This window comes from Scheffersomyces amazonensis (genome assembly GCF_036850825.1).
Source record: "Scheffersomyces amazonensis strain UFMG-HMD-26.3 chromosome Unknown RJT21scaffold_2, whole genome shotgun sequence".
In the NCBI taxonomy this organism is placed as follows: Eukaryota; Fungi; Ascomycota; class Pichiomycetes; order Serinales; family Debaryomycetaceae; genus Scheffersomyces; species Scheffersomyces amazonensis.
The window spans coordinates 1,322,823-1,350,813 of NW_027042742.1; the positions used below are offsets into that span (position 1 = coordinate 1,322,823).

The 27,991-nt window shown below is 29.7% G+C and overlaps 16 protein-coding genes across 16 annotated transcripts; 9 read left to right on the forward strand and 7 right to left on the reverse strand. All coding sequences in view use genetic code 12, as the record gives it.

The window, feature by feature from the left end:
• Positions 1-44: 44 nt before the first annotated feature.
• Positions 45-2,236, reverse strand: RJT21DRAFT_118894 (tyrosine--tRNA ligase). Its single transcript, XM_064881198.1, has one exon. It carries the CDS (start codon positions 2,090-2,092, stop codon positions 533-535), a length of 1,560 nt encoding a protein of 519 aa, XP_064739564.1. The 5' UTR covers positions 2,093-2,236; the 3' UTR covers positions 45-532.
• A 446-nt stretch (positions 2,237-2,682) lies between these two features.
• On the forward strand, positions 2,683-4,829 carry RJT21DRAFT_118895 (RNA helicase). The gene has a single exon (XM_064881199.1). It carries the CDS (start codon positions 3,082-3,084, stop codon positions 4,813-4,815), a length of 1,734 nt encoding a protein of 577 aa, XP_064739565.1. The 5' UTR covers positions 2,683-3,081; the 3' UTR covers positions 4,816-4,829.
• Positions 4,830-4,859: 30 nt separating this feature from the next.
• Positions 4,860-5,972, reverse strand: RJT21DRAFT_82967 (3'5'-bisphosphate nucleotidase; the record flags this gene model as incomplete). The annotated part of the gene is made up of 1 exon (XM_064885344.1): positions 4,860-5,972. One exon carries the CDS (start codon positions 5,970-5,972, stop codon positions 4,860-4,862), a length of 1,113 nt encoding a protein of 370 aa, XP_064739566.1.
• A 348-nt stretch (positions 5,973-6,320) lies between these two features.
• On the forward strand, positions 6,321-7,687 carry RIM9 (Rim9p). The gene has a single exon (XM_064881200.1). It carries the CDS (start codon positions 6,555-6,557, stop codon positions 7,620-7,622), a length of 1,068 nt encoding a protein of 355 aa, XP_064739567.1. The 5' UTR covers positions 6,321-6,554; the 3' UTR covers positions 7,623-7,687.
• On the reverse strand, positions 7,688-9,239 carry RJT21DRAFT_118898 (uncharacterized protein). The gene has a single exon (XM_064881201.1). The coding sequence runs from the start codon at positions 9,144-9,146 to the stop codon at positions 7,740-7,742; it is 1,407 nt and encodes a 468-aa protein (XP_064739568.1). The 5' UTR covers positions 9,147-9,239; the 3' UTR covers positions 7,688-7,739.
• Positions 9,240-9,340: 101 nt separating this feature from the next.
• On the forward strand, positions 9,341-10,903 carry RJT21DRAFT_132501 (Tht1-like nuclear fusion protein-domain-containing protein; the record flags this gene model as incomplete). Its single annotated transcript, XM_064883133.1, has 1 exon — positions 9,341-10,903. The coding sequence occupies exon 1, from the start codon at positions 9,392-9,394 to the stop codon at positions 10,901-10,903; it is 1,512 nt and encodes a 503-aa protein (XP_064739569.1). The 5' UTR covers positions 9,341-9,391.
• RJT21DRAFT_118899 (uncharacterized protein) lies at positions 10,879-12,278 on the forward strand. The gene has a single exon (XM_064881202.1). It carries the CDS (start codon positions 11,089-11,091, stop codon positions 12,139-12,141), a length of 1,053 nt encoding a protein of 350 aa, XP_064739570.1. The 5' UTR covers positions 10,879-11,088; the 3' UTR covers positions 12,142-12,278.
• RJT21DRAFT_118901 (uncharacterized protein) lies at positions 12,154-14,407 on the reverse strand. The gene is made up of 2 exons (XM_064881203.1): positions 14,351-14,407; positions 12,154-14,288 (listed from the first exon to the last, which is right to left on the reverse strand). The coding sequence occupies exons 1-2, from the start codon at positions 14,385-14,387 to the stop codon at positions 12,181-12,183; spliced, it is 2,145 nt and encodes a 714-aa protein (XP_064739571.1). The 5' UTR covers positions 14,388-14,407; the 3' UTR covers positions 12,154-12,180.
• A 98-nt stretch (positions 14,408-14,505) lies between these two features.
• On the reverse strand, positions 14,506-15,855 carry CIC1 (Cic1p). Its single transcript, XM_064881204.1, has one exon. The coding sequence runs from the start codon at positions 15,826-15,828 to the stop codon at positions 14,626-14,628; it is 1,203 nt and encodes a 400-aa protein (XP_064739572.1). The 5' UTR covers positions 15,829-15,855; the 3' UTR covers positions 14,506-14,625.
• Positions 15,856-16,585, reverse strand: RCN1 (Rcn1p). Its single transcript, XM_064881205.1, has one exon. It carries the CDS (start codon positions 16,529-16,531, stop codon positions 16,073-16,075), a length of 459 nt encoding a protein of 152 aa, XP_064739573.1. The 5' UTR covers positions 16,532-16,585; the 3' UTR covers positions 15,856-16,072.
• Positions 16,586-17,058: 473 nt separating this feature from the next.
• Positions 17,059-18,708, forward strand: ADO1 (adenosine kinase). The gene has a single exon (XM_064881206.1). The coding sequence runs from the start codon at positions 17,178-17,180 to the stop codon at positions 18,258-18,260; it is 1,083 nt and encodes a 360-aa protein (XP_064739574.1). The 5' UTR covers positions 17,059-17,177; the 3' UTR covers positions 18,261-18,708.
• On the forward strand, positions 18,696-22,118 carry POL5 (DNA-directed DNA polymerase). The gene has a single exon (XM_064881207.1). It carries the CDS (start codon positions 18,736-18,738, stop codon positions 21,937-21,939), a length of 3,204 nt encoding a protein of 1,067 aa, XP_064739575.1. The 5' UTR covers positions 18,696-18,735; the 3' UTR covers positions 21,940-22,118.
• Positions 22,119-22,121: 3 nt separating this feature from the next.
• RJT21DRAFT_132505 (uncharacterized protein) lies at positions 22,122-23,570 on the forward strand (the record flags this gene model as incomplete). Its single annotated transcript, XM_064883134.1, has 1 exon — positions 22,122-23,570. One exon carries the CDS (start codon positions 22,122-22,124, stop codon positions 23,337-23,339), a length of 1,218 nt encoding a protein of 405 aa, XP_064739576.1. The 3' UTR covers positions 23,340-23,570.
• Positions 23,571-24,182, forward strand: RJT21DRAFT_132507 (uncharacterized protein; the record flags this gene model as incomplete). Its single annotated transcript, XM_064883135.1, has 1 exon — positions 23,571-24,182. Exon 1 carries the CDS (start codon positions 23,802-23,804, stop codon positions 24,180-24,182), a length of 381 nt encoding a protein of 126 aa, XP_064739577.1. The 5' UTR covers positions 23,571-23,801.
• A 739-nt stretch (positions 24,183-24,921) lies between these two features.
• RJT21DRAFT_22041 (uncharacterized protein) lies at positions 24,922-25,272 on the forward strand. Its single transcript, XM_064883787.1, has one exon. It carries the CDS (start codon positions 24,971-24,973, stop codon positions 25,151-25,153), a length of 183 nt encoding a protein of 60 aa, XP_064739578.1. The 5' UTR covers positions 24,922-24,970; the 3' UTR covers positions 25,154-25,272.
• Positions 24,930-27,889, reverse strand: MDL2 (Mdl2p). The gene has a single exon (XM_064881208.1). It carries the CDS (start codon positions 27,817-27,819, stop codon positions 25,393-25,395), a length of 2,427 nt encoding a protein of 808 aa, XP_064739579.1. The 5' UTR covers positions 27,820-27,889; the 3' UTR covers positions 24,930-25,392.
• Between the last annotated feature and the right edge of the window lie 102 nt (positions 27,890-27,991).

Below are 27,991 nucleotides of genomic sequence, written 5' to 3' on the forward strand. Positions count from 1 at the left end.
ATCTTCTGATTGTATTAAGTTTAACAATTGACATAAACTTAAGTGTGAAGAGTGAACAGTTATTTATAATTAAAAATTTCTCTGTAATTACAGGCGCACAGCATGACATTTCCATTTTTGGAGCAAATTATGGCGTAGTTTTTGTTTGCTTCGGCAATAACACAAACGTTAACTCCACAAATCCGGCCTATACTGTTTTTACTTTAACAAATTATGGCAACTTTGTTAAGTTAAAGGATGCTCCACAAGTGATTAACAATCTGTTCTCTAGTCACTGATAAGCTCTGCAGCAAACGTTGCTAGTATTTCTCGAGATTTAGTAGATAAACAGTTGAGGCCCGGGTATGAATAAAAGCGGATGCAAAAAAAAGAAGACTACAAAAAAACTATGCCGATGAATTACATAAATAATATTTACAGGGCTATACCAAGTAGACTATATATGACTGATGTACAATACTTTATGTTCAGTAATATATAAGATCATACTTTTCTAGACTACTTAATGCTTGGTTATATACAAGATTTTGGTTTAATAGAATTCAACAACATAATAGTTTTGTTTCCCAATTCTAACGAGTAATAATTTACCATCAATTAGATGATTCTCTTTATCAAATAATACTACATCTTCAGGATCTTCAAATTTATCACGTTCTAGACCAAGGTAAAGTCCACCAGATCTAATTAATGTCTTAATTTCACGTCTGGATTTCCCAGTAACCTTTGCCAATATTGTGCTTAATTTGATTTCTTCTTCTGCAGGTGGTGCTTTTACTCTAAGTAATATACCAGATTTATCAAAATTTTCAATTAATTTATTGGCACTAATGTGATCATCAAATGGTTGATCTGGTGTTGGAAATAAAAAGCTAGTGATATAAGCCATTTTATCACCCATACCTATACCATGAATAAGATCAACAACTTCTCTCGCTAAAATTCTTTGCGCTATACGTAATCCAGGATCCAGTTCATGTTCGACCATTATTTCAGTATCAATGATTTCTGTGGGTAATAAAGTAAAAATTTTTAATAATTTAGAAACCATCTCATCTGGTGTATTAATGAAATATTGAAATAATTGATAAGGAGATGTCATGGATTTATCAATAAATACTGCATTTCCGGCTGATTTACCAAATTTCTCTCCAGATGGTGTAGTCAATAATGGAACTGTCATACCATAGGCAGAACTTGATGTTTTTGAAGTATTCTCTACTTCTTCAGACTGTTGTCTTTGTAATCGAGAAATTAAATCAATTCCTGCTGTAATATTCCCCCATTGATCATTTCCTCCAATTTGTAGATTAACTTTATGAGTCTTATGAAGATGCCAAAAATCATATGCTTGTAATATTTGATAAGTGAATTCATTAAATCCTAAACCACCTTGAGATTGTAATCTAGATTGAATTGAATCACGACTTAACATAGAACTTATTCGAATATATCTTCCGTAAGTAGACAAGAAGTCCAACATTCCAATAGATTTCCACCAATTGTAATTATTTTCAATAATGATTTTTCCAGGTTGTAATGGGAAATTTCTAGATATGGCATAAGTTATCCCATTTTCTAAAAATCCTTTGATTTGTGATTCAATCTTCGATACGTTATCTACTCGATCTTTTTCTAACATTTGAGCTCGTTCAGAAGTACGACCACTTGGATCACCAACAGCTCCAGTAGCACCACCAACAAGTCCTACCACATCATGACCACGTAAATTAAATTGAAGTAGTACCATTAATGGTAATAAATTCCCCAAATGAAGGGAAGGAGCTGAAGGATCAGCTCCACAATAAAGAGTGAATTTTTGAGTTGAAGGTAATTCAAATAAATCATCACTACTAGTAGCTTCAATTAAATGACGAGATTTTAATAAACTAACTAATGAAGCTTCAAGATCTTTATCATAACTTTCTCGTGGAGTAAGTTTACTAATGGCTGGTACAATAGTAACTGTTTCTGGTTGTTCAGTAGTGTTGGATTGAAATCTAGCAAATTTTGAAAATTTACTATTTAATATACCTTTAGTTAACGATCCATTCAATCTTCTGGATCCTACACGTACCAGATGTCTCAACATATTTTACTAGTGCTGTCCACAAGTAGCTAACTACTCTCCTGAAAAATTGCCCGGCCGATCTCATACTTTTCCAGTGTGTCCCCTTTTGGCAGGTGTGAACCTCATCATAAATTTTTTTATTTTTCTATTATACAATATCGGAACCAATAAGTTGCAGCAATTCATTTACCACGATAAAAATCGTTGGCATTATATTAAGTATGTCAAACAATCCCGGAGATGTTTCAGGAGCTTCTGGATCGAATTCTAAACGGAAAAGAAAGAGAAAGAAGAATCATAATTCCGTTAATGATGGAGTTAATCATAGCATAGATACTAAATCACAAGATAATGGGCATGACATTAATATAACGAGAACTAATAAGAAAATAAAGTTTGATAATGATGATAATGATTTGGGAGAAGAAGTTTTTGAAGCCGTAGAAGAAGAGGAAGAGGAGGAAGTGAATGAAGAGATTACTGTCAAGGTTAAATCACCTGAAGTAAAATCATCTCCATCTCCAGCTCCGATCGAAATCGAACTGGTTCCTCGACCTACTAAGAATAATCGAAAGAAGAAGCCTAAGACTGTACTGTATAGGGATGAGACAAATGAAGAAGATGAAGATGAAGATGACTATGCTTCCAGATTTAGTCAAACATTATCTACTACTCAACTTCTTAAGAAATCTAATGAATTATTACAAGTAAGAACTGGTTTACCTGTATATCAACATAAAGATGATATAATTCGATACGTAAAATCCAATCAAATTACAATTATCATTGGTGAAACAGGGTCTGGTAAATCTACTCAAATTCCTCAATTCTTATTACCTATCAATAAGGGTCAAATTGCTGTAACACAACCTCGTAGAGTGGCAGCTGCATCATTAGCAGGAAGAGTTAGTGAAGAATATGGATGTAAATTAGGTCAAGAAGTAGGTTATCAAGTCCGATTTTCTAATTTTACTTCTCAATCTACTAGATTAAAATATTTAACCGATGGTATGCTTCTAAGAGAAATCATGTTGGATGGGAAATTATCAAAATATTCAACCATTATTCTAGATGAAGCGCATGAAAGAACAATTTTAACGGATTTAATTATGGGGTTTTTAAAACAATTAATAGTGAATCAAATAAGACCAGATTTAAAAGTTATAGTCATGTCAGCCACTTTGAATGCTGAATTGTTTAGTAATTTCTTTGCTCATGCTCCAATCTTATTCATTGAAGGGAAAATGTATCCAGTAACTCAATATTATTTAACTGATTCATCTGAAGATATTGTAGATACTATGATTAGAACCATAATTCAAGTTAATATGTCGGAATTAGAAGGTGATATATTATGTTTCTTACCAGGTCAAGAAGAAATTGATAATTGTGTAGCAGCTTTAAATCAAGTTGCTCCACAATTACCAAAAGAAGCTCCATTAATTGTTGCCTTACCATTATATGCTGCATTATCACCAGCTCAACAAGCTCATATATTTGATAAATTACCACCAAGAAGAAGAAAAGTTATATTAGCTACAAATATTGCTGAAACTTCTATTACTGTTAGTGGAGTTAAATATGTTATTGATTCAGGTTTAAGAAAAGTTAAAGTTTGGAAACATCAATTAGGTTTATCAACTTTACTTACGGCTCCAATTTCTCAAGCTTCAGCTAAACAAAGAGCTGGTAGAGCAGGAAGAGAATCTCCAGGTAAAGTATTTAGATTATATCTGGAGAAAGTATTTCAAACTAAATTACCTGCCCAACAAGAATCAGAAATTATGAGAAATGATATAATATTACCAATTTTAACATTAAAAAAATTAGGAGTTGATGATTTATTAAATTGGTCTTGGTTAGAACATCCAGGACAAGAATCAATTTTAAGTGCTTTAAATACTTTATATGCATTAGGAGCTTTAAATGATAATGGGAAAATTACTTCCTTAGGATATAAGATGGCAGTATTACCATTACCTCCACAATTATCAGTTGTTTTAATAACTGCTTTTGAAACAGGAGTATTAAATTCTGTTCTTGATATTGTATCATGTTTATCAGTTGATAATTTAGTATTAAATGTAGGAGGTAATGGTGAATTAAGAGATGAAATAAATTTTAAAAGAAGAGAATTTTGTCCATTGGGTGCAAAATATGGTGATTTAATTGCCTTAAAGGAATATTTTAATTATTATCGAGAACTTTCTCAATCAGGTAATAGTTCTGAAGCTAAAGAATGGTGTAAAGAATTACATCTTAGTTTTAAAGGATTTAAGAATGTATTAAAAGTAAAACAACAATTAAAGGATTATATGTTTGCAACCATAAAGCAAGATGATAGTCTTAAATATCAAGAAAAGGATAAACAATTAAAAATATTGAAAGCTCAATTAGATGTTTCTGATAATAAAGACGAAGAAGATGATGAAGAAGAAGGAAAAGATGTTAACAATTCATTAGATGTACCTGGCGTATTAAAAGCATTCTTAAAAGGTTATATCACCAATACAGCAATTGGAATGCCAGATAGATCATATAGAACATTTACTACAGGTCAATTAATTAGTATTCACCCTTCATCTAACCTTTTTGGAAAGGGAGGATTGGATGCTATAACATATATTGAATATGTTTATACATCCAAAGCATACGGTAGAACTTGTTCTGCTATAGAATTAAGTTGGTTACAAGAAGTTGCTCCCCATATGATAGGAGCAGCCAAAGTTAACGTAAGAGATTAAATTTAAATTTATGTACTAGTTATTTTGTATTAATAGATAAATAATTATTCATTTTCTAATTCTTTAAGTGTCTCTTGAACAGCATTTACTACAGTAGGAAATATTTCAGAATTACCTGCAAGTACACCTTGAGATTGTAAATAACGACCTTTTCCAAAATCTAAAGGAGTTCCTTTAATATCACCAACTTGACCACCACTTTCATAGATTAATATATTTCCTGCCGCATGATCCCAAATTTTTTCACGATAACTATCACTAACTGGTAAACGTAAATATATATCAGCTTGACCCTTTGCAAGTACACAATATTTAACTTGAGAATCTAAGTTAATCGTTTGTCTACCAACAGTATTATTATTAAATCCAAGAATTTTTTTAATCTTAGATTGAGTAGAATGAGATGAATGACCCTTTTCAACACCTTCAACAACTTTAAGTTCTCCTGGAGATGTTGTTTTAGTCATATGAATTTGTTGTTGTTCAACTAATGGAGTATAACCAGGATTCCATAAAGATGAATAAAATGATCCTACACCTTTAACGGCAGAAAATAATCCTCCAATTTCTCCAGTCATATCTTCATTTGAAAGAATAATATCAGGTAAATTAGGACATCCAATTACTCCTAATACCACTTTTCCATCTTCAATAAGTGCTAAACAAACAGCAAATTGATCACCTCTTAAGAATCCTTTAGTACCATCAATTGGATCTAATGCCCAAAATCTACCTTTATTACCACCTTGAGAAGTTCCAAAATCAATACTATCAAATATTTGATTTAAGTTATTCAATTGACCAATTTTATTATTATATGAATTTGTTTCTTCTTGAACATCATTAATTATTTGTAAGATTCTAGAATTAAGATTTTTTGATTCTTCTGATTCTTCTCTTAAACTATCGGCATCTTCTTCCCCGACAATTTCATCATTAGGAAAATTTAATTTTATAGCATGGTTAATAATTGCTTGTGATGCATAATCACCAACTGTTACTGGTGACTTATCATCTTTAATTTGTGTGCCTGATTTTTGAGTAATTGCGATAGAATCACTTAATTTTTTAGTCAATTTTGATGCTCGCTTAACAGCCAAAATTGCTATCTCTAATTCTTTATGATAAGGATGATTTAAGGGAATTGCTGATGACATAATTGGATAAGTTTTAAACAGTATTGATCTAATATGGAAACTAGTAAAGTAACTTGAGTTCCACCGAACTTTCAAAATATTCAAATTTATTATAGAAAAAGCAACCAAAACAATTAATATCAGAATAACACCCTTGAAAGAATAAATTTTCATTCAATGGGTTATTCCTTGGTATTTAAGATAGTTGATAGTTTAAAATTAAGTAACTGAAAAATTTAAAATTTTATGGGCCGCCTATATCGGTATTTATGAATATTCCAATCACGTGATATTGCAAATAACAAATTATACAATATATAATAGTATTGATAGTTATAAATCATTAATTGATTAAATCCATCGTAAAGGGGTGGTGTGTAATCTGTTTGGAATAGGAGAAAGTTTATAATAATCATATATATTCTTTAAGTAAGTGTTGCCAAGAAGTATTACTGCGCTTCAAGTAAGTCACTTTATATGAGTGAAGAAAAATTTCGGACCATAGAAAATGCGGAGCATAGCATGGAGTCTAAATAGAAGTTAACTAAGTAGTACGAGTACGAATTATAGAAAACATTATAGAGGATAGTATTTGGAGACAAAATGTATAAGACATTGATAGTGTTAACACTATGTATTGTCTTATGTGTTGTAGTACAACTTTTACCAGTTATCTCCGTTCCATTAACATCCCCAGATCGAAATTTATACTTTTCCAATTATAATAACTATACATTTGGAGTATTGGGGATTTGTGATTTAAATTCAGGAATTTGTTCAGCTCCTCGAATAGGTTATCCAGCAGTTAATAGTACTTTCTATATGTTAGCTGATGATAGTGATTTTAAACCTGGAGGAGTTGAATTACCTTCAAATGCAACTTATACAATTTCTAAATTATTAGTCATGCATCTAGTAGCTTTCAGTCTTACGAGTTTATTACTAGTATTTGTATTAGGTTTAGCTGTATTACAATGGATTGATGATCCAATACCATTAACAGTAAGATTTTCAAAATATGTAGGTAGTAAAGAATCAAGACAACAAGCAATAATAACTGGTAGTCAATTTCTTTCAACTGGTGAAGGTAATGAACAATTAGTTAAAAAACCACTACGAGATATTACTCCTTATTTAAATATAATTCTTACTATTGCTATAACTTCATTTTTATGTAATTTATTAGGTTTCCTAGCTGATATATTATTGTTTGTACCTAATTTAACTTATTTAGGTTGGTTACAGTTATTACCAATTATCTGTTTAGCATTAATTATTACCTTATCATGCTTTATAAAAAGATCAATATCATCACGAAAATTTCTTGAAGATGATCAAAAATATGAAAATGATGATATGAGAACAAGAAAAAAGGTTATAGGAAGTAGATGGAGTGAAGATGCTAGTGATGATGGGTTTTATGTATATACCAATGGGTTTTATACTGCTCAAAATAATAATAATAATAATACTAATAGAGGTCCTAATGATATTGCCTTACGTAGTGGAGTACTTTTTCATCATAATAATGATAGTCAACTTAGTGAATGGGTTCATCATTCTTATCAAGTTGATCCTGAAGAAATATCATTAAATTCTGAACATCATAGACATGAATCAGATACTCAACGTCTGGCTTTACATTTTAATATTGTTAACAATTCACCTTAAACTGGATATTTTTTTCATTTCTTAACGGTTTTATTTACAAAGGTTACTATTTTATATATTTCATGGTTGTATTTTATATTAATTAGCTATTTACAAAATATAAATTTACATGGGTTTTCATAAATTTTCAAGAATTTGTTCTGAATTTAATTCTAACTCTTTAAATATTTGACTAAGAAGTTCCTTAGTTGGGACATTAAACTTTAAGGATTCCTTAGTCTGGAGTCTTTTAATCAATTGAATATAATTGAGAGCTTTGATAGATTTTGAATAATCATTTTCATTATGAATTATACGCAACTTTTGAAATATATCGTTTTGAAAGTTAGTAAATAAAGATTCAGAATTATCAGCATTACTGACTAAATTAATAAAGTGATGAAAATCTTCTATATCATATATGGCTCTGTTTAATAATATTTGAAATGAAATAGAACTTAATTTCTGATTGAAGAAAATTGGTTTGAGTGAACTGAAATTTCGAAGAAATTCCTCCTTTGACTGTTCACCAAATTGTTCATAAGCTAACAAATATGAGTCAAGTGTTTCCTGAGAAGGATTAACTCGTTTATTTTCTACTAACAATATTAAAAGTTTTTGAGCAAGTTTTATTTCACCTGATTTTGATAATAACATTGCTAATTTATCAACCAGCTTAGCATCTAAATCTTCAATTAAATTAAGATTAGGAAATGTTGCATTAAAGAAATTTCTGAATGACTTGATTTTATCAATTGATGCAGACTTACTGAGGTAATTAATGAGATGGTCTAAGAATAATGTTAACTTAGCAACGGAAGAAAACTCATTATAGGTCATTAAAAATTCAAGAACAGCAGCAAAATTTTTATCATCATTTAATACCTCGTCTTCATTAAGTAAGTAAAAAATAGTATTTTCAAATGTGACAGTCTTTTGCAACTCGGTTGGTGAAACTAAACCCAGTAAGTTTCTTTCACTATTTTCAAAAGCCCTTATGGAACTGAAAAATGCTTTCAAGGTCGTAGCATTGTAAAAGTTTGGATTAGTTTTGCAAAATTCATGTTTTCTCTTTGATATTTGTTTAAATGAATCTTTATTGATATGACCTTTCAAAATCGAAGATGAATCTGTCACTTCATTAAGTGGAATAATACTTTTATTAAATACTTCAATCCAACTAGAAGCTATATTTGAAAAATGAAATTCTGGTGCATGACTATCTTTAGATGAATCTTTGTTGATGAGTTTATGGTTTGGATTTCCTAAAAATATACCATCTTTAGAAAGTAATGTAACTACAAAATCATTTTCATCTGGTCTAGTTAAAACATCGGCTATATCTTCAGGATTAACTATTTCATGACTATATTTCGTAACATTTTCTAGTATTGGTTTATCTGGAATAGCAGATTCATTTTGTTCTGGTGTAAGTTTTTCACTTTCAAATATGTGTTTATCTTCATTCGGTATAAACAGTAAAGGTGACTGAAATCCCAGGTATGTCCTTCGACTAATTCTTCCAAAAGATATTCTAGAAAGCATTTAATAATTCACACACACTATAGACTCTTATGTATTTATTATATTGATCTATGAAGATAGATATTCAAATCTTCGATAGAGCTAAATTTTTTTTCTTAGTGCTTACATAAGCGAAGCAGCTATGTTGCAGCCTTTGGTTTCATAGTAGTTTCTGCTAATCATAAATGGGATTTAGCTCTTAAAAGTTTGTAATTTGACTTTTGAAAGTTTAATACTATTATATACTTTTTCTAGACTAGTTACTAATGATGCTTATGAATTTTTGGATTTTTGGCTTTATATGCCAATGTTTGAGTGCTGATTTAACTCCTCATGGACACTATACCAGTGAATATCTCTTAAACAATTATAAAAATGCTTGCGTTAAGGAAGCTATTCAAAATGTTTTGCCCGAGTGTTTGAATGAAGGAATAGATTCACTAGACCCAAATTTAAGAAAGAAACTGGCAATATCTTTATCAATTTGTGAATTCCAAAGTTCGGGTGTAGAAATTCCTGAATCTTGTAACCCTTTAAATATCAACTACGATGAATGCATGTCAGATATCAAGCTTTCTCCTCAATTATGGACTAGTTATAGTGGAAATTATAGAGAAATAGCAAATATTTGCTATCAAGAATCCCTTCCATATGAGAAAGATCAAATCCTACGTTTGTATTCTAATATTACTGAAATCATCTATAAAGCCTATGAAGATTATAAGGTATCTAATGAATATAATGAGCAGGCACAATTGGAGCTCAAGAAGAAATTTGATGAACTATTGGTATCTTTAAACGATTTAGTAAAAGATTATGAGATTCATCGTGAGGAAATGAAAGGAGAATTTGAAGTTTACAAAGTTGAAGTTAAATCTAATTTAGAAAGTACTTTGTCTGTTATACTGGAGACATACAAAGGTATAAATACAGATTTCAATGAAATTTCAACATATATAAGTTTCTTCACATCTCAAATAAAAGACATGAAAGAGGATTATTTGGACTTATTTGCTTCTGTAGAAAATTATAGTAACGATATACTTGAAAATATAGAAAACACATCCATCCTATCTCAAAAGCTTACATACCACATGATAGATACTTTGAATAATTTATTTGATTTATTAGAAGAAAATCACGAAAGAGCCCAAGATATTTCTTTATCCTTGAGTGAAAATAAAGAGATCCAAAACGATCTTGAAAGGAAGATTTATCAGAACAATTATGAGTTGGTATTACAAAATGACTTAATAATTGGAGAATTCAATCGAATGTTTTCTGAATTAATGACTACATTCAATCAAACTCTTGAAATAGCACTTCATAATGGAGAAATAGAAATAGAAATATTTATAAATGATACTATAGGTTCCCTTAATGGAAAATTGAATGAAACAGGGACCAGGTTGCATGAAATTACATTTAAAATAGAAAATATGATAGATATTACTAAAAGTGTAACCTCTTATGTTATTGAAGGTTTTGAATTCATAAAGAAATTTAATTATAGACTATTTGATTATAGAACTGTGATATCTTCTTACATTAGAATTTTATTATCAAATTCATATTCATCGACACTTATTGGATTTTGTTTAGTAAATTTATTTGGTTTTATTGCTAAATATTATAAAAATTTCGCAACCAAAACAATAATTACCTATAATAACATTAAACTACTAATACAAATTTGCTTAACAGTGGCCTCATTAATATGTGGTATATGTCTAGCAATTATTGTTTTCAGAATAATAGGATTTCTAACAAGTTTATAGAATTTATTTATTACTGTTTGCATTCTTTAGTCGTAAGACAAGATCTTTCGCATCGCAAAGTCTCGCTAAAAATATAGAAATGGGGAATGACTTTCTAGTTATCTTTGTAAACAGTCAGTTCACACTATAAACGTCTATTGGCGCTGGCGTCATACCATCAATAGTATAGTCCACATAAATCACGTATGAGTCTAAGTTATATAGGAGAAATACTTTTGACATTTTTTCAATTAACAAAATTTCTTTACTTTTTAAATCCCATAAATGTGGGGTTGAGTCATTCTCCAACTCCGAAACCACTAGATCAAGATATATATGCCAATCTTTTCACATATGCTCATTTAATTGATATTTCATATTGTATATCTAGTGTATCAAAGATTAAGGAACCCTTCAGTTGTGACTTATCTTGTGAATCAAGGTTTCCTAATCTTACTCTTATTCATCAATGGTCTTATGATGATTCTGTTACTGGATATATAGCAACTACATATTCCAATATATTTTATTATAATGAAACATTACAAGGTATTGATAAGAAAAAGAAAACTATAATAGTTTCATTAAGAGGTACAAGATCAATATTTGATAGTTATGCTGATTTGAAAATGGATATGGTATCATATACTAATAAGAATATTTATCTACCTAAATGTGGTGATAGATGTAAAGTTCATAAGGGATTTCATGATTATTATACTCATACTTTACTTAACATACAGCAAGTATTAGAAACAGAATTAAAATCAAGTGAAGACTATGAATTACTTCTTTTAGGTCATTCAATGGGTGGAAGTGTTGCATTATTAATTGGTTTACATTATTTAGATTTGGGTTATAATAATATGACTTTAGTTACTATGGGACAACCTTTAATGGGGAATAAAGAATTTGTTAATTGGGTAGATTTAGTTACTGGAAGTAATTATCCTGCTCGTCATAATTCATTCCAACGTAAATATTTCAGAGTAATACATAAAGATGATATTGTAACGACTATACCGAAAGGTGATGGGTTATTATATTCTTATCATCAATTTGATAATCAAATATATTTGAACTGTTCAGCATCTAACCGGGTTCCCTTTTATGATCAAGTAGTCGATTGTATTTATGGAGATAATGAAAACTGTATAGAGAGAGATTTTCAAGGTATTAGTTATATTAACAAGGACTATTTCAGAAGTCATAATACTTATTTCAGGAGATTAGGACTATGTGGCATGAGGATTAAATAAATAAGTAAATATGTAACATTAATTTATAATATATATACATTAGCTGGCACGACTAAATCCGAATTTCGGTTGGTCATCATCATCATCATCATCATCGTCATAATATATAGGCGCTTGTGCTTTAGCTTTTGTTCTAGTTTTAGCTTTAGATACTACTGGAACTGATTGGGATTGCGACTCTTCATCTACAAATAGTGAAGATTGTGCAGGTTTAGATCGTGATTTATCACTTTGAAATGAAAATGAATCATTATCATCATCACTAGCATCAGTTAATCCAAATGGTAGAGTTTTCCCTGGTGTCATAGTTTTCACGGTTTCCATATATTTATCAAAGTCTTTACCTAAAGCTTCTTCTGCATCTTCTGGTAATGTATGATTGGTTATGTTAAGGCTGAGCTCTTTATTTGCAGCAATTGAAGTCAATTCCACAAAAGATCTGGTAACATTTGACTTTAATTTTTGATTTTTCTTAAATTTTTTAAAGTTCTTTCTACCATTATAATCTCTCTTAACATTAGATTCAAAATCTGTTGGAGGATTTCGTTCTCGTAATTTAATTTCTATAGTTTCAACTATGACTAAATTAGAAAGATCTTTAGTAACTTCATCATTACCATCTTCAACTATTCCTAACTCTTCTTTTATTGATTGTTCAGCCTTTTCTCTAGTTGATTTAATGGCATCAACTAATGAGACTTTAGGCATGAACTTACCGATTTTTTTTGGTCTTTGCTTGATATCTTCATCTCCTGATCTTTTCTTTTCCTTATCTAGAGGTTCATTATTTTCTTTATTATCATTATCTTTAATATCATTTCCTTTATCATCTTTATTATCTTTATCATCTTTATCAATTGCTTCTTCTTCCTTTGGAGAATCATGAGAATCATCAACTTGTGCAGGTTCTGTATCTTTTACCACCAACTCTTTCTCTTCTGCAACATCACTTTCAATCTGAGGTGTAATACCAGAATCTTTAGTGTCAGTGGGCAAGACCAGCTGAGAGATATCTTGAGTTTGTGATGGAGTTCCAAAATCAAAAAAATGTGTTTTACTAACTTTTTCATATTTCCTTCTCTTTCTTGACCTCGAGTCTGTTTGCAGATCCTCTGACCTCTTATTGTTTTGGAAATCAATATCCACAACTTTAAACAACTTGATGTTATCTAAACTACACACCTTTGTAGATGTCCATATTGTATCTTCTGTAACGAGATTGGTATTGAATTTTTCAGCAAGATCTTTCAATGAATTATTGATTTTATCAGCTAATGAAGATTCATGATTCAGAAATTTCATAATAATACATGGTGAATCATTAGATAACGATTTCATATCATGAGCCAATGATTCCAAGTCCAAAATATCTTCTTTATAATAATGATCTAATTTCAATAATATCCCCTTTCCACCTAATGCTGTTATACAATGAATAAATTTATCCTTTTCCTTTGCTATTAAAAATACACATACATTAGTTAATAAATAACTTCGAGATTTATTAGGTAACAAATAAGCTCCTCCTGGTAAATATTTTTCGTAGTCTATATGAAGTAACCAGTGTTGAACATCTTGTTTATTATGTCGTATGTTTTCTATCCAATCTCTATTTAAGATTGGTATACCTTTTGCAACAGCTATTTTGAATGAATTACTATTAGGTTCTCCTATACTATAATAATGAGTTGCTTTAGATATACTCATTGTTATTCTTATATCAATACCATCTTTATATAAATTGATAAGATCATCAATTAAATGATTTTCAACCATATCATGTCCTTGTATTACATTTTTAGTAAAAGTCATAATAGTAAAATCAACCCATTTAATTTGAAGAGGTTTATCGATATCTGAGGCAAGAATTATTTCAATATTTTCATCATTAGTAACATCTAATATAATAGGATCATTTTGACCTTTAGATAATTTATATAATGTACCATTAACAGTTGATTTAGCTCGAGATAAAACTTTTATACAAAGTGGAGTACGAAATTCCGCATCTTGAAGATTAACTTCATTAATGGATCCAACCACTAATTCAAGTTGATGTCTTGATACAGAACTACTTTGATATAAAAAGTCTACATCTTCAAATCTGCCAAGCGTATAAGTCCGATTGGGTTCAAGGAATCGTATTTCTATAATTAATGTTAGTAACTTATTACTAAAACAAAAAAATTTAAGTCAATTGAAAACATACCTCCATTTTGATCACCCTCATGTGTTACTATCCACATTTTAATTTACAGTAGTGAATTTACTTATGTTAATTGAAATTAATTATGGTTAACTATAGGTTTTCTACGGGTTTTGATATTAAAGGCTTTACGCGCGAAAAACAAATTTCAATTTCAATGAGCTTTTTGTATGCATTAAGTGACATATATATGGTACAAGATTAAATGAATACTTCTATAAAGAGAGGAGTAACAGGTGAAATGAAATATAAGAAGAATGCACTGATGGTAGTTAATTTCAAGCCTTTGATTTCTTAGTTGATTTAGTAACTTTATTAGCCTTTGGAGTAGATTTAGCAGTAGATTTAGTACTTAATTTCTTACCAATAATCTTTGCAACTTGTTCGGCATCACCTAATTCTAATAATCCCTTTTCGAAAGAAGATAATTTAGGACCTTCAATTTCTTGTTTAGTTGATTTAGTTTGTTTAATATTTTCTATAACATCAGTATCTTCATCATATAATTTTTCAGCATAAAATAATGGTAAAGATGGAGAAGTTGATGTTTTAAGCAGTACACTTCTTAAACTTTCTTTATCAAAGGCAAGTAAAGCATCTTGTAAATTTTCAACTAAATCTTCTTGAGTATAAGTATCAGTAATAGATCCAATTTTAATTGAAATATTAACTCCCATTGGTGGTAAGAAAGCAGTACTTTTTAAACATTTATCTAATTGATTTTTAATAGTAACTACTGAAAATTCTTTATTATTAGAAGTTGATGAAACTCTAATTGGTAAAGGAATTTTATTATTACCATTACCATAAAAAACTTTACCTAATAAAGTTGGCATTAAATTTAATAATGCATCATCTACTAAGAATAAATCATATTCTGAATATAATTGACGACGTTTTTCAAAATTTTTATATTCAGTCTTTAATGATTTTAATGGTAAAATTTGACTAATTGTTGGTAAATCTTCATTTTCAAGAGTTTCTAATTGTTCAGAAGTTGTGACTAATTGATCTCTAATAATAAGACAAGTCTTTAATTGATCTTGATTATATATGGAATGACTTAACTGTATTAACTTTGGTTTAAATTGTGGTTTAGATGAATAAAACTTCTTAGTATTTATTTGTAAATATAAATTCTTACTTTCATCATCATCTTCTTCAGCAAATAAATCAGATTTAGAAGTTTCCTTTGTACTAGCACTTTCTCTTTGTAAGAATTTAGCTAATTCAGATACTGCTTTAGCAGCAACTTTAGTAGCCACTATAGATTTTTGTTCTTCTTTAACATTAACATTAACATCGTTAGATTTTTCAATAGTTGTTTCTTTAGTCTTTTTAGCCTTAAGATCAAGTTTCTTAGTCTTTTGTACTAATGGTGATGATGCAGCAGAGCTGGATTTGGTGATCTTACTCTTCTTGGCTTTGACTGGAGTTGGAGTCTTTGGGGTGACTGGCCCTTTGGATCTAGTTTTAGCCATTATCTCTATTGTTATATAATCTTTATTAGTATTATTAGTTAATTTTCACATAGTGAAATATTTATTAGCGATTTAAAAAATGAGGTCTCATCTCTCTGCTAAAAAAATTTCAGAATCCTGCACACAGCCGCAGATGCCGTTTAACTGCAAATATATATATATATATATGCTTAAATGTTCATTAACTATCTATTATTATCCAAGAATTAATTATCTTTATTTAAACTAAACTACTTTAAGGAGTTTAGAAAAGTGGGGGCATGGTGGTTTTAGGTAATTTAAAATTACGATTTTGACTTGTATCTGTAGTTGTATCTGTACTAGCAGCATTTCTTACACTATCGAGAATAATTGCTGGAACGTCTCTATCTCTATCTTCAAATAAAACTTCTGGATTTTGATTCAAATCATATTGAGTAGGTGAATCAATAACTTCATTGAGTGGTGGCTGATTTTCTTGTTCTTGATATAATTCTTGTTCATTATCTTCATCATCTCCTTGATACTTCCGCACCACCGAACTATCAAATCCACCTAATCTTTCCCATAATAAATGAGATAATTCACTAGGAGAATGTATAGCCTTTTTATTAGGAGCATCTTCCTCTCTTTCGAAATCATTCCATTCTGCATGAGGAGAGATTGGAGGAGAAATAAGAAATCGTCTACTACCGGCTTCCAGAGGTAATTCTAAATAATCCATATTATTATTTCCTCCTATATGAAAAAATTGATTATTATTATTATTATTATTATTATAATTATTATATGCTGGTAAAGTTGAAGGAAATTTAGTATTACTTAAAATACTCAGATCATTATCACGTAAACTATATGATATTGAGATATCATTATAATGTATATCTTCCTTAAGTAATTGCCATATTTGAGTTGAAACTTGACTTGTTTCACATATGATTAAGATTCTACCAAATTTAGGTAATGCAACTAATTCAATTATAAAATTATTTTCATGAGCTAAGAATGTTACTAAAGGTTGAGGATCATTTAGTAATGTCTGGGGTATTGCCGTTAAAATTAATGTATTAGTAGGATCTCTTGAACTAGTAGTAGATCCATTACTTTCACTATGTGCTAATGATATATTTACTCGACTCATATTATATATTATGCGATAATTTATAAAATATCATATGACTATGACTATACATTATTGTATATATAATTGTTTTATTAGTAACTAATCCTTAATAATTAACTATCGCGAGAGTGTGTGGCTGAGACTTTGCGTACACTTTTTTTCACGAGCCAACGGAACTTTCGTCCACTGAAAAATTGAAAAAAATATTTGGACTAGCCTCGAATAAACGTGTTAAAAGTTCAGTTTTATGTTAAGAAAAACCGTAACCCATTCAATTAGAAAGATGTCTTACAAATTAGTAGCCTTAGGTAATCCATTGTTGGATTTACAAGTCAATGTCGATGCTGAATACTTGAAAAAGTATGATTTAAAGGAAAATGATGCTATTTTAGCTGATGAAAAGCATTTACCAATTTATGAAGAAATTTTAAATAAATCTGGTTTAAATTTACTTGCTGGTGGTGCTGCTCAAAATACTGCTAGAGGTGCTCAATATATTTTACCAGCTAATTCTGTTGTTTATTTTGGATCTGTTGGTAAAGATGTTTATGCTGAAAAATTAACTGAAGCTAATAATAAATATGGTTTAAGAACTGAATATCAAATTCAAGATGATATTGCTACTGGTAAATGTGCTGCATTGATTAATGGACCTCATAGATCTTTAGTTACTGATTTAGCTGCTGCTAATCATTTTAAAGCTTCTCATTTAGATTTACCAGAAAACTGGAAATTAGTTGAAGGAGCTTCTCATTATTATATTGGTGGTTTCCATTTAACTGTATCTCCTGAAGCTATTGCTAAATTAGGTAAACATGCTGCTGAAAATAATAAAGTTTTCGCTTTAAACTTTTCTGCTCCATTCATTGCTGAATTCTTTAAAGATCCTTTAGACGCTTCTTTACCATATGTTGATTATGTTATTGCCAATGAATCTGAAGCTGAAGCTTATGCTAAATCTCATAACTTAGATGTTGATCCAAAGGATGTTGTTGCAATTGCTAAGGAAGTTGCTAAATTACCAAAGGTTAATACTAAAAGAGCTAGAACTGTAGTTTTCACTCAAGGTACTCAACCAACTGTTACTGTTACTTATAATGCTGAAACTAAAGACTTTGAAGTCAATGAATACAAAGTTAGAGAATTACCAACTGATAAAGTTGTTGATACCAATGGTGCTGGTGATGCCTTTGCTGCTGGATTTATTGCCGGACTTGTTGAAGGTAAGACTGTTTCTCAATCAGTTGATCAAGGTCAATGGGCTGCTGCCTTATCTATTCAAGAAGTTGGTCCATCATTCCCATTCCCAAAGCAAGCTTATACTGCCTAAGTACAAATATCCTTTGAGATTTGATATCCCTATGATACTAGTACTTGTTTTTATTCCTTATTTCTTTTTTTTTCCTTAATTCATTCATTCAACATGGTTCACAAAATACAAATTTGCTATTTTTATTTCTTTATCGCTACTTTTGGTTACTTAGACACGGGGATTATCGGGCATCTTTTAACTTATAAACAAGTTAATCAACTATATACACTCATAATTACATAGACTGCAAAAATTCAACATTTTGCTATATATTTCTTCTCAATTAGATCACTAATTATATGGATTTAATTGAGCAATAATTGTAGTAAGCGTACGCTGGTACATTGGGCATACCTTTAGTTAGCGTACGCTGTCGGCTTGTAAAAAAATAAAAAAAAAAATAAAGTCGTCGAGATGGGCCGAGATGCTGAAAAATTATTTGCAACTTTATAGGTGGAAAGGTAGGACTTAGTGAAATAGTTATTAAGTCAGGATGGCTATACTGAAAGATCACTATTATAGACTTGGGTCTGAAGTTGCTCAAGAAAGAATTGAAGCTGCGACATCTCTTGTATCTGAACTTAGTGAGTTAGGAACTAAAGATGATTGGCAATATGCTTTAAATCGATTAATTAAGGGACTTATTACTTCAAGACAAAGTGCAAGATTTGGATTTCTGATGGCTCTTACTGAAATTTTACTGGAATTAATTCAACGTAAAGGAGATTATGAAGATATAACGGTTGAATATTATCTTAATTTATTATTAAATACTACACAAATTGCTTCTTCTATGAAGGGGAAAGAAGAAAGATCTGTACTCTTTGGAAGATTATTTGGTTTACAAGTACTTATAAATACTAAAGTATTATTTAATTCTTCAATTTGTGACGAAGAACCAATTTTAAAATTTATTAATTATATTATTGAATTATCTAATTTAAAATCTTGGTTAAGAGAAACTACTATATTTACTTTACTTCAATTTATTAGAGTATTTCTTAGTGATGAAACTAATCAAAGTAAAGAATTAAAGGAAAAAGTTATAATGACTGTATTACAACTTACTAATGATCAAGGTTTAAATTTATCAAGTGAAGGTGTAGCCATATATTTAACTATTCCTAAATTAAAAAGATCAAAATTGGCTGCAAACATTGTTAATGAAAAGGCTAATTGGAAAAATGGAGATCCATTTACTAAGGGTAATTTACCATTACTTTCAAAAGCTTTAAAAGATGTAGAAGTTGCCGATCCTGAAGGGAATGAAACTAATAAAGGAGGGAAAAATCCTAAACAAAAGGGTAGTTGGAGTCCAAGAATTCCCTTTGTTTGGGATTTAATTTTACAAGAATTCAATTCAATAGATGAAGATATTGAAGAAGTATCGAATGAAAATTCCAAGAAAAGAAAGAAATCATCATCTAAAGATTCAAAAAGAAAGCAGCATAAATCTGTGATTGATCTGAATAATATTTCAATTCATGAATTTTGGAAAGTTGTTATTGATGATTCTTTCTATTCTGAAAAATCGTCTCATGAAAGAAAATATTGGGGGTTTGAAATATTCAGTAAATTTATAAAAGAATTGAATAATCCTGATTCAATTCAGTACTTATTTACTCCAAATTTCATGAGATGTTTGGTTAATCAAAGTGCTCAATCCAATAGATTATTACATAAAATTTCTTCAAAGGCTCTTAAAACTATTACTGATGAAGCTCAAGCTCATCCTGAGAAATTAAATATAATATTTAAAAGCCTTATTAATGAAAATAATGGAGGTACTTGGAATTTTGATTTAATCACGAGATCTAAAACAATCGATACTTTACTTTCAATAAAGGCAAATAACCAAGTACTTTTACAATTGAAAGATGATTTGATTCAAACATTAAATGAAGCTGTTGAAAATCAAGAAGAAATTGACAATAATACTTTTAAAAAATCCAACGATAATAAAATCAAATGGTGTTTAGATAAACTTATAGTTGTGGTTAGAAGAAATTTAGTTAATTTGTCTACTATTGAAGATAATAAGGTAATTGAAGATATCATTAAGTTGTTGGTAAAGCAAACCTTTTTTGAATCTTCAGGTAAACAACAATTATCAACTCATATTAAAAATATTTGTCAAGAAAAATTGAATTCTATCCTTGCAGAAGTTATAAACTTGAAGCGTCTGGATAATACTTGGGCTTACTTTACTTTGAAGTATTTACTTAAATTAGAGGAATCTTCGAAATTTAAGAATTTAACTGAATTTGACGAAGAGATTTTAGTGGTTAAACAAGAAACTACAGATGTATTAAAGACAATTGTAGAATTATACTCGGCAACAAAAGTGGAAAGTAAAATTGATCAATTAAGATGCTTTGAGCTTCTTTACTCAATGGTGTTATTACAATTATATTTGGGAGAGGATGAAGCAGTACAAATCATCGCAGAACTTAATATGTGCTATGAAAATACATTTTCTAACGAAATAGATGATAATGTTGATACTTCAGTAGTGTTGACGGAGATCATTTTATCATTTATTTCTAAACAGTCTAACTTATTAAAAAAGCTAGCTCACACAGTCTGGGAATTTTTTATATGTTCTGAGGATGCTTCGGGTAAATTACGTTTAAATGAAGGTAGTCTCCAGTTATTGTTTGATGTTTTATGCCTGAAAGAAAATAAGGAGGGGCAGCAGAAGTTATTTGAAGGCGAAGATGAAATGGAAATAGTAGAAGATGATGACGAGGAAGGAAAGATGGAAGAAGAAGGTAAGGATGATGATGATGAAGAAGACGATGATGATGATGAAGAGGAAGATGAAGAGGAGGAAGAAGAAGAAGAAGAAGAAGATGAGGATGAGGGTGAACCAGATTCGGACGAAATTGAATCAGAATATGAAAGTGCAAATGATGGAGCCGATGTAGATAATAAAGATAGAATCACTCAATTAGATAGAGATACCAATATCAAACTCGCCAAAGCTTTAGGTATTCCAACAGGAGATTCTGGAGAAGTCAAATTTGATGAATTGGATTCTTCAGATGATGAAGAATATGAGTCAGATTCAATGGATGATGACCAAATGATTGCTATGGATAAACAACTTTCAGAAATATTTCGAGAACGTCAAAGTGTTCTTGCGAATATAAGTAGTGGAAATAAAAGAAAAGCTGAAGTTGTACAAGCAAAACAAACTATGGTTCTCTTTAAAAATAATATACTCGATCTTATTGAGATATTTAATAAAGTTAAACCCAATTCAATTTTTAATTTATATTGTGTTAAACCATTGATAACATTAATCAACTTAACATTAAATAAAGAACTCGGTGTGAAAGCTCATAAAATTCTTAAAACTAAGCTTAACAAAACTAAAATAACAGAAGAAGAGCTTACTAAAGCCTTTTCTTCTAATGAAGAAATTGAAGAATTTAAAGTATCCTTATTAAATATAATTACAGAATTACAAGATAACTTAAATTCTAAGAAATCTTCTAACCAGAGTCATTTGTTAGCTTGTAATCAATCATGCATAATTATTGCAAAAAATTTAATTTTGGTTGATTCATCATTAGTTGAACAAATAATAGATATTTATTCATTATCTTTAAAAAAATGGGCATTGAATAGTAAGAGCAATATCACCCCATCTCTATTCTTTGACTTTATCAATTGGTTAAACTCTAAAAGATAATATATAGCTTAGATATACAAGTCTGTAACAAAAAGTACCTCAATGGGCGAATATGTAATTCTTTCTTAGAATCATTTTGCGAAAGTTGCAAAAAAAGTGCAATTCCAGTGCTAACTTCTTAAATATATTTTTCTGATGCTTGATTATTAGAGTAGATCATATAAATTAATAGACAAAAGATTATGATTAGTTCAATTTATGATCGATTGCTAACTTGTTGGAAAAGAGTTTCTACTGTAATAAATTCATCTCTGAAATCAGCAAAACTCCCCACAAGTTTACAGTCCTTACCTGATGAGATATTGATTGAAATAATATATCACTTGAACCAACTTGATGTATTAGAGTTATGCCTAGTCAATAGAAGGATTTACAAGTTATGCAGAGTCAGATTGTATAGGCGAGCTTTAGTCAATAGTATTGGTCGCAAAATTATAATGCATCGTAAAATAAATACATTTGGATATACACATTTCACGGTTGTTAATAATTTAGATCAAGCGGAATACAATAAATTTCAGCATATCATAGTACCTAACCTATCACCAAATAATTACGGAAGGAGTCAAAATTATTTCTTACCAGCAAAGGATTACAAGGAACCCTTAGAGCCGAAGGATCAAATTCATGAAAAATCTTATCAAATCCTACAAGTGGATTTGTCAAGTTATAGAAAATCTGAAAGACACTCAAATCAATTTATCCATTTCAAGAAAGTCGAATTAATTGATATGTGCAGCTCAATTAGCAAGCTAAATAAACTAAAGGGGTTATTTAGTGGAACCAAATGTTTGTCTTTAGAACCTATCCAGGTTCAAAAGCGCTACCTAAATTCAGTTCTTTCCCTATTCTGTTTACAAAATATCAAAGAACTTGAAATAACAATGGCTCATGGGATTTATAGAGCATTTGGACTCTGGAAATTAATGGAAGCAATGCCAAATATAAAAGTTGTCGTAATTCAAAATGATGGTAGTCATTTTTTGGCACCAATGGTTGGTTGTGCATTTAGAAAATTGCCGAACCACCTGCTTCGAAAATTTTCCTTAGATATCCTGGATAATATTCGTTTACCTCAATGCAAAGGAAATTGTATTTTTGTTAAGAAATTGTTGGAACATTGGGGTTCGAATCTTGAACTTGTCAGGGTTAACAAAGTGAGTGTTGCAGAGAGGACAACGTTATTGACAGTTGACCTCTTTTATGATCAAAATGATGATCTTGATCAAGAGATGAGGCAAGAGATAGAGAGCTTAGTCCAGTGGATTAAGTCAAATATTACCAAGTATCCCAAACTTATGTATTTCACATTTTATACATATCAATTTGTGATAGATAGGGATGGGGAAGAATGTCACTGGATTCAATTAACCGGGAAAAACAATGATTTGGATAATTAATACGAGGAGCATACTTCATTAGTATTTATGATGATTGATTTTATAGTTGTCGCTCAGTCCTGAAAAGTATGGTTCTAAAGAACATGAATTGTCAGTTTTTCCTTTAGTTCTGCAGTAATTTATGGACAATTCTTGCCAAAAGATATTAAGATATTATATTTTATTAATAAATATGTTGAAGACTCGATGTGATTTATTAGCACTTACCTTCAACTATATTGTTTATTCTATAGGACACTGTACTTGTTATACTTAAAAAAATAATAGTCTAGTCTTCCTATAAAGAATATAAATAGAAAGAGCCATATTTTGGAAAATATGGTAGCGCACATATCATAGGAAGCTGCAAAATTGTTTTACACATGTTATACGGTCCCTTTGTGTAATATTCTCCTCATATACATATTTTTTTACTATACTTTCCCCCTGCCAAATTTATACTTGTTGTCTCATCAATCAACAATGTCCAATTCAAAAGAAATAGTTGACTCAGTCAAGGATGTCCCTATATGGGAAGAGTATTATGAAGCAAAGCATGAGAAAAGAGATGAGGTAGTAATTACTCAGTGTCGACCTGGTGAGATGAAATTACTAAGAAAGCTAAAGGAAATAAGGAAATATATATGCCAATATATCATTAACCGCTTAATTCAATTACAGAACTTGATTAAAACGTATAGAATAGATTTTATAATTGTATTATTATTTGTAACTTGTTCTATAGTCTACGCTGAAAAAGATTATCTCCCCCACTTTGTTGGTCTTATGACTCTAATGCTATTTCTTTGTCGTGTCGTTGATATAATTTTATACTTTACAGGTAATAATCAAAACCATATTTAAAACATGCTTTAGCTTATCATTCATTATTCATTCTTCAATATAATTAATACTTAAAAGCTATTGGTTTTCTGATTTTCTTTCTGCTTTTTCTTATTTTCATACGATGTGATGGTTTCCGTCGAATGAACAACATTTCCAATTCTTCTTCATCAGATGTATAATTCACAGTTCTATAGACATACTGGCTTTGCTATTATCGCTATTGTTATACCATCAGGATAATCGAGGTTTATGTATATCCCAATTTGAATAGTTGATTTCGACCTCGTACAATATTGAAACCACTGCTTATATGTGTCCCATTATTAGAGGCTAGGTTAACATTTACTAAAATCACATACACCAGTTTATATTGATTCTACTACAACATTGAATTCGCTTTATATTACAAACAGCTCAATAATATTATCCTTAAGATAAGTCAGAATGATTAATGATGATTAACCAATCTTACTAAGGAATTTAACTCAAATATCACTTTTATAGCCAAACAGTCATAGTACATCTTCATATATATTTAAAATTTTAGTGTCTAATAATTAGAATGATAGAATGATAGAATGATGAAGTTAGCTAGTTTATAGGTAGTTAATAAATTTTTCGATATTATATATTGTATGACTATATTTACTGCGACAACCAAATTGCCGCGTAAATTGTAGGCCCAAAAATATATCCAATGAAAATGACGAACTCGCAACTATTTTTCAAGCCCGAAAATTGATTTTCAACTATTAGTGATACCAGTAATAAATTTAATTATTAGTATACTATAGAAGTAATTCAATATGTCTGCCTATAAACAAGCTGGAATCTCCTTAAATAAGGCACTCTCTATTGCTGCCAGAACTGTTAGAGCCTCATTAAAGCCAGAAGCTAAAGCAGCTGCTGAAAGAAGAGGATTTACTGAAGTTAAAGCTATAAAGATTGAAAATGGTGTTCAAAGTGAACCAAGACCTTTAAGTGGTTAATTCATATGAAATATGATTTACAATGATTAATTATGGTTAATTCATATGAAATATGATTCATTCATATGAAATTCGATTCATTCATTCATACAGTCCAATTCACTAACTTAATGAAAAATACAATACGATTGATTTTTTTCTATAAATATATATATTAGAATAAATAAATAATTAAGTATATTATCTATGTACATGTAAATTGGTTAATTCTTTAGTTAGTTAACTAACTAATTAACTAACTAACTCTTTAATTCATCTGAAGATAATTGTTTAGCTTCAGCAAATGTATCCTCTTCATCCTTTGATTGTGGCATATGTTGATGCGAAACTTCTTCGAGTAGTTTTTGTCTTATATCATAAGGTAAATCATCAATCATAGTTTTAACCATATCTAATTTACTTAATTTTTGATTTAATTCAATGATTTCTGCCTCATGATTTATATGTTCTTGTTCTTCAATAGTTTCTTTATCATTTTCAATTTCATCATTTTCAGTTTGGGAACTTGATTCATCTAATAATTTAGATAATTCTGAATTTGGATTACTAAATAATGAAAGAAATTTCCCTTCTTCAATAACTTTACCATTTTTACCTAATACAACAACATTTTCTGATTTTGAAATGGTTGAAAGTCTATGAGCAATTGAAATTATAGTCATTTTACCTTGAGTGGTTAATTCTTTTAAAGTTTCATTAATTAAACTTTCCAGTTTTGAATCAAGTGCTGATGTTGCTTCATCTAAGATTAATATTTTGGGTTTTTTAATTAATGCTCTTGCAATTGCAATTCTTTGCTTTTGTCCACCAGATAATGATGCACCTCTTGAACCAATAAGTGTATCATAACCATCAGGGAAATTAATTATAAAATCATGACAATTTGCTTGTTTAGATACTTCAACAATATCTTCCATTGACAATTCATTAATTTCTTCTGATGTTAATCCATAAACAATATTTTCTAAAATTGATCCTGATAATAATACTGGTTCTTGTTGAACAATTCCTATAATCTTTCGTCTTAATTCTCTTACTTGAATTTCATTAATATTCTTTCCTCCAATTAAAATTTCTCCTTCTTGAATATTATATGATCTAAGTAATAATGATGCAATAGTTGATTTACCACAACCTGATGGAGCAACTATACAAGTACTTGAAGATGATTCAATTTTAAAATTACAACCTTTAAAAATCTTTCCATTAGGCCTAGTAGGATAGGCAAATACTACGTTTTTAAATTCAATACTATTATCAATACTTTTTGGAGCTTTTTCTCCATAAACTGGTGGAACATCATTTTCATGATCAATTAATTCAAATAGTTTAACTCCAGCTCCAGCACCTTTCATAAGTTCCATATAAGTAGTTGTTAAACTATAAAGTGACAGATTAAATAATTCCAGATACATTGTGAATGCTACAACATCACCAGTAGTCATTTTACCATTTAAAATAAGGTAAACACCTAAGGCAATACATGATAAATAACCAGTATGATATAAACCATAAATTGATACCAGATAATTTGATTGTGCAAGTGCTTCTTTTTTAGATACATTAACTACTCTTCTCAATTGTTCAGAATATTTAGATAATTCCTTTTGTTCACCAGTAAATGCTTTAACTACTTTAACAGCATTTAAAGTTTCTTCACTAACTTTTGTTAAACCAGCAGCAGCATTTTGTAATTTTGTTGAAAGTTCACGAATTTTTTCTCCATACCAAACTGATCCAAAAGTTATTGGAGGAGATATCATTAACATAACACAGAAAAGTAAAGGATTTATTGAATACATCATAAATGCACTAATTATACCAAAAAGTAAATTCTTTAAACCATCAGGTAAATTACTTGTGATTGATTTAGATACTACATAAGCATCACTTGATAATCTTGATAATAAATCTCCAACTTTATGTTTTTCATTATCATAAAAGGCTGAATCATGTCTAAGTAAATGTTTCATAACTCTAAATCGAAGTCTCGCTACTAATCTTTCTCCAAGTAATTTTAATACCCAAATTCTTGCCCAAAAGCATGCGGCACTTACAAGCATAAACGGTACCATAATTGCAAATAATGTTGAATATTTATAACCCCAAATAATTAAATCACCATCAGAATCTTTTAAACCGGAATTATAAGCATCAAGTGATGCCCCAACTAATTTAACTGCTGTTGTTGGATATAATACAGCAAATAATATAAATCCAAGAGCATATAAAAATAATTTTATATCAGGTTTACCTAATCGTATTATACGACCCAACGTTCGCATATTATCTTTCATGGATTTCTTATTAGTTTCTTGTGCAACTTTCTCTTCTTTTCGAGTTTCTTTCTTCTTTAATTTAGTAATTTCTAAATGTGATCTAAGAGAATCTGATGCCTTTATCGGTATTATTTCTTCGGGTTTAGATCCATTTTTATTATGATTATGATTATTATTATTCTGATTATGAATATTATTCAATCTCATAATACTATTAGAAAACTTTCTGGTTTGTTCATACTTTACTAATGATCCAACTCGGTGAGGGCTCGGCCATATATTATTGGGAATACTTGAAAAATTCGTAAATGACAAATTCCTTATACGACCCAAGTACCATCTTGAAGGATTAATTATTGTTCTCGTAGACAGGAATCTCGGGAACATATCCGTATTAGTACTAGTCCTTGTTTAGTAGGAGAAGTTTAAGTTTAATATTAAATTGAATTTCGGTTACTCGATCTGTGATAAATCGAAGCTTCACTGAGTTCAATATTGCTGGGAAGAAAAATGACTGCGGGACCGGACTCGTTGTGTCGGGACAAGTCACATGACCTAT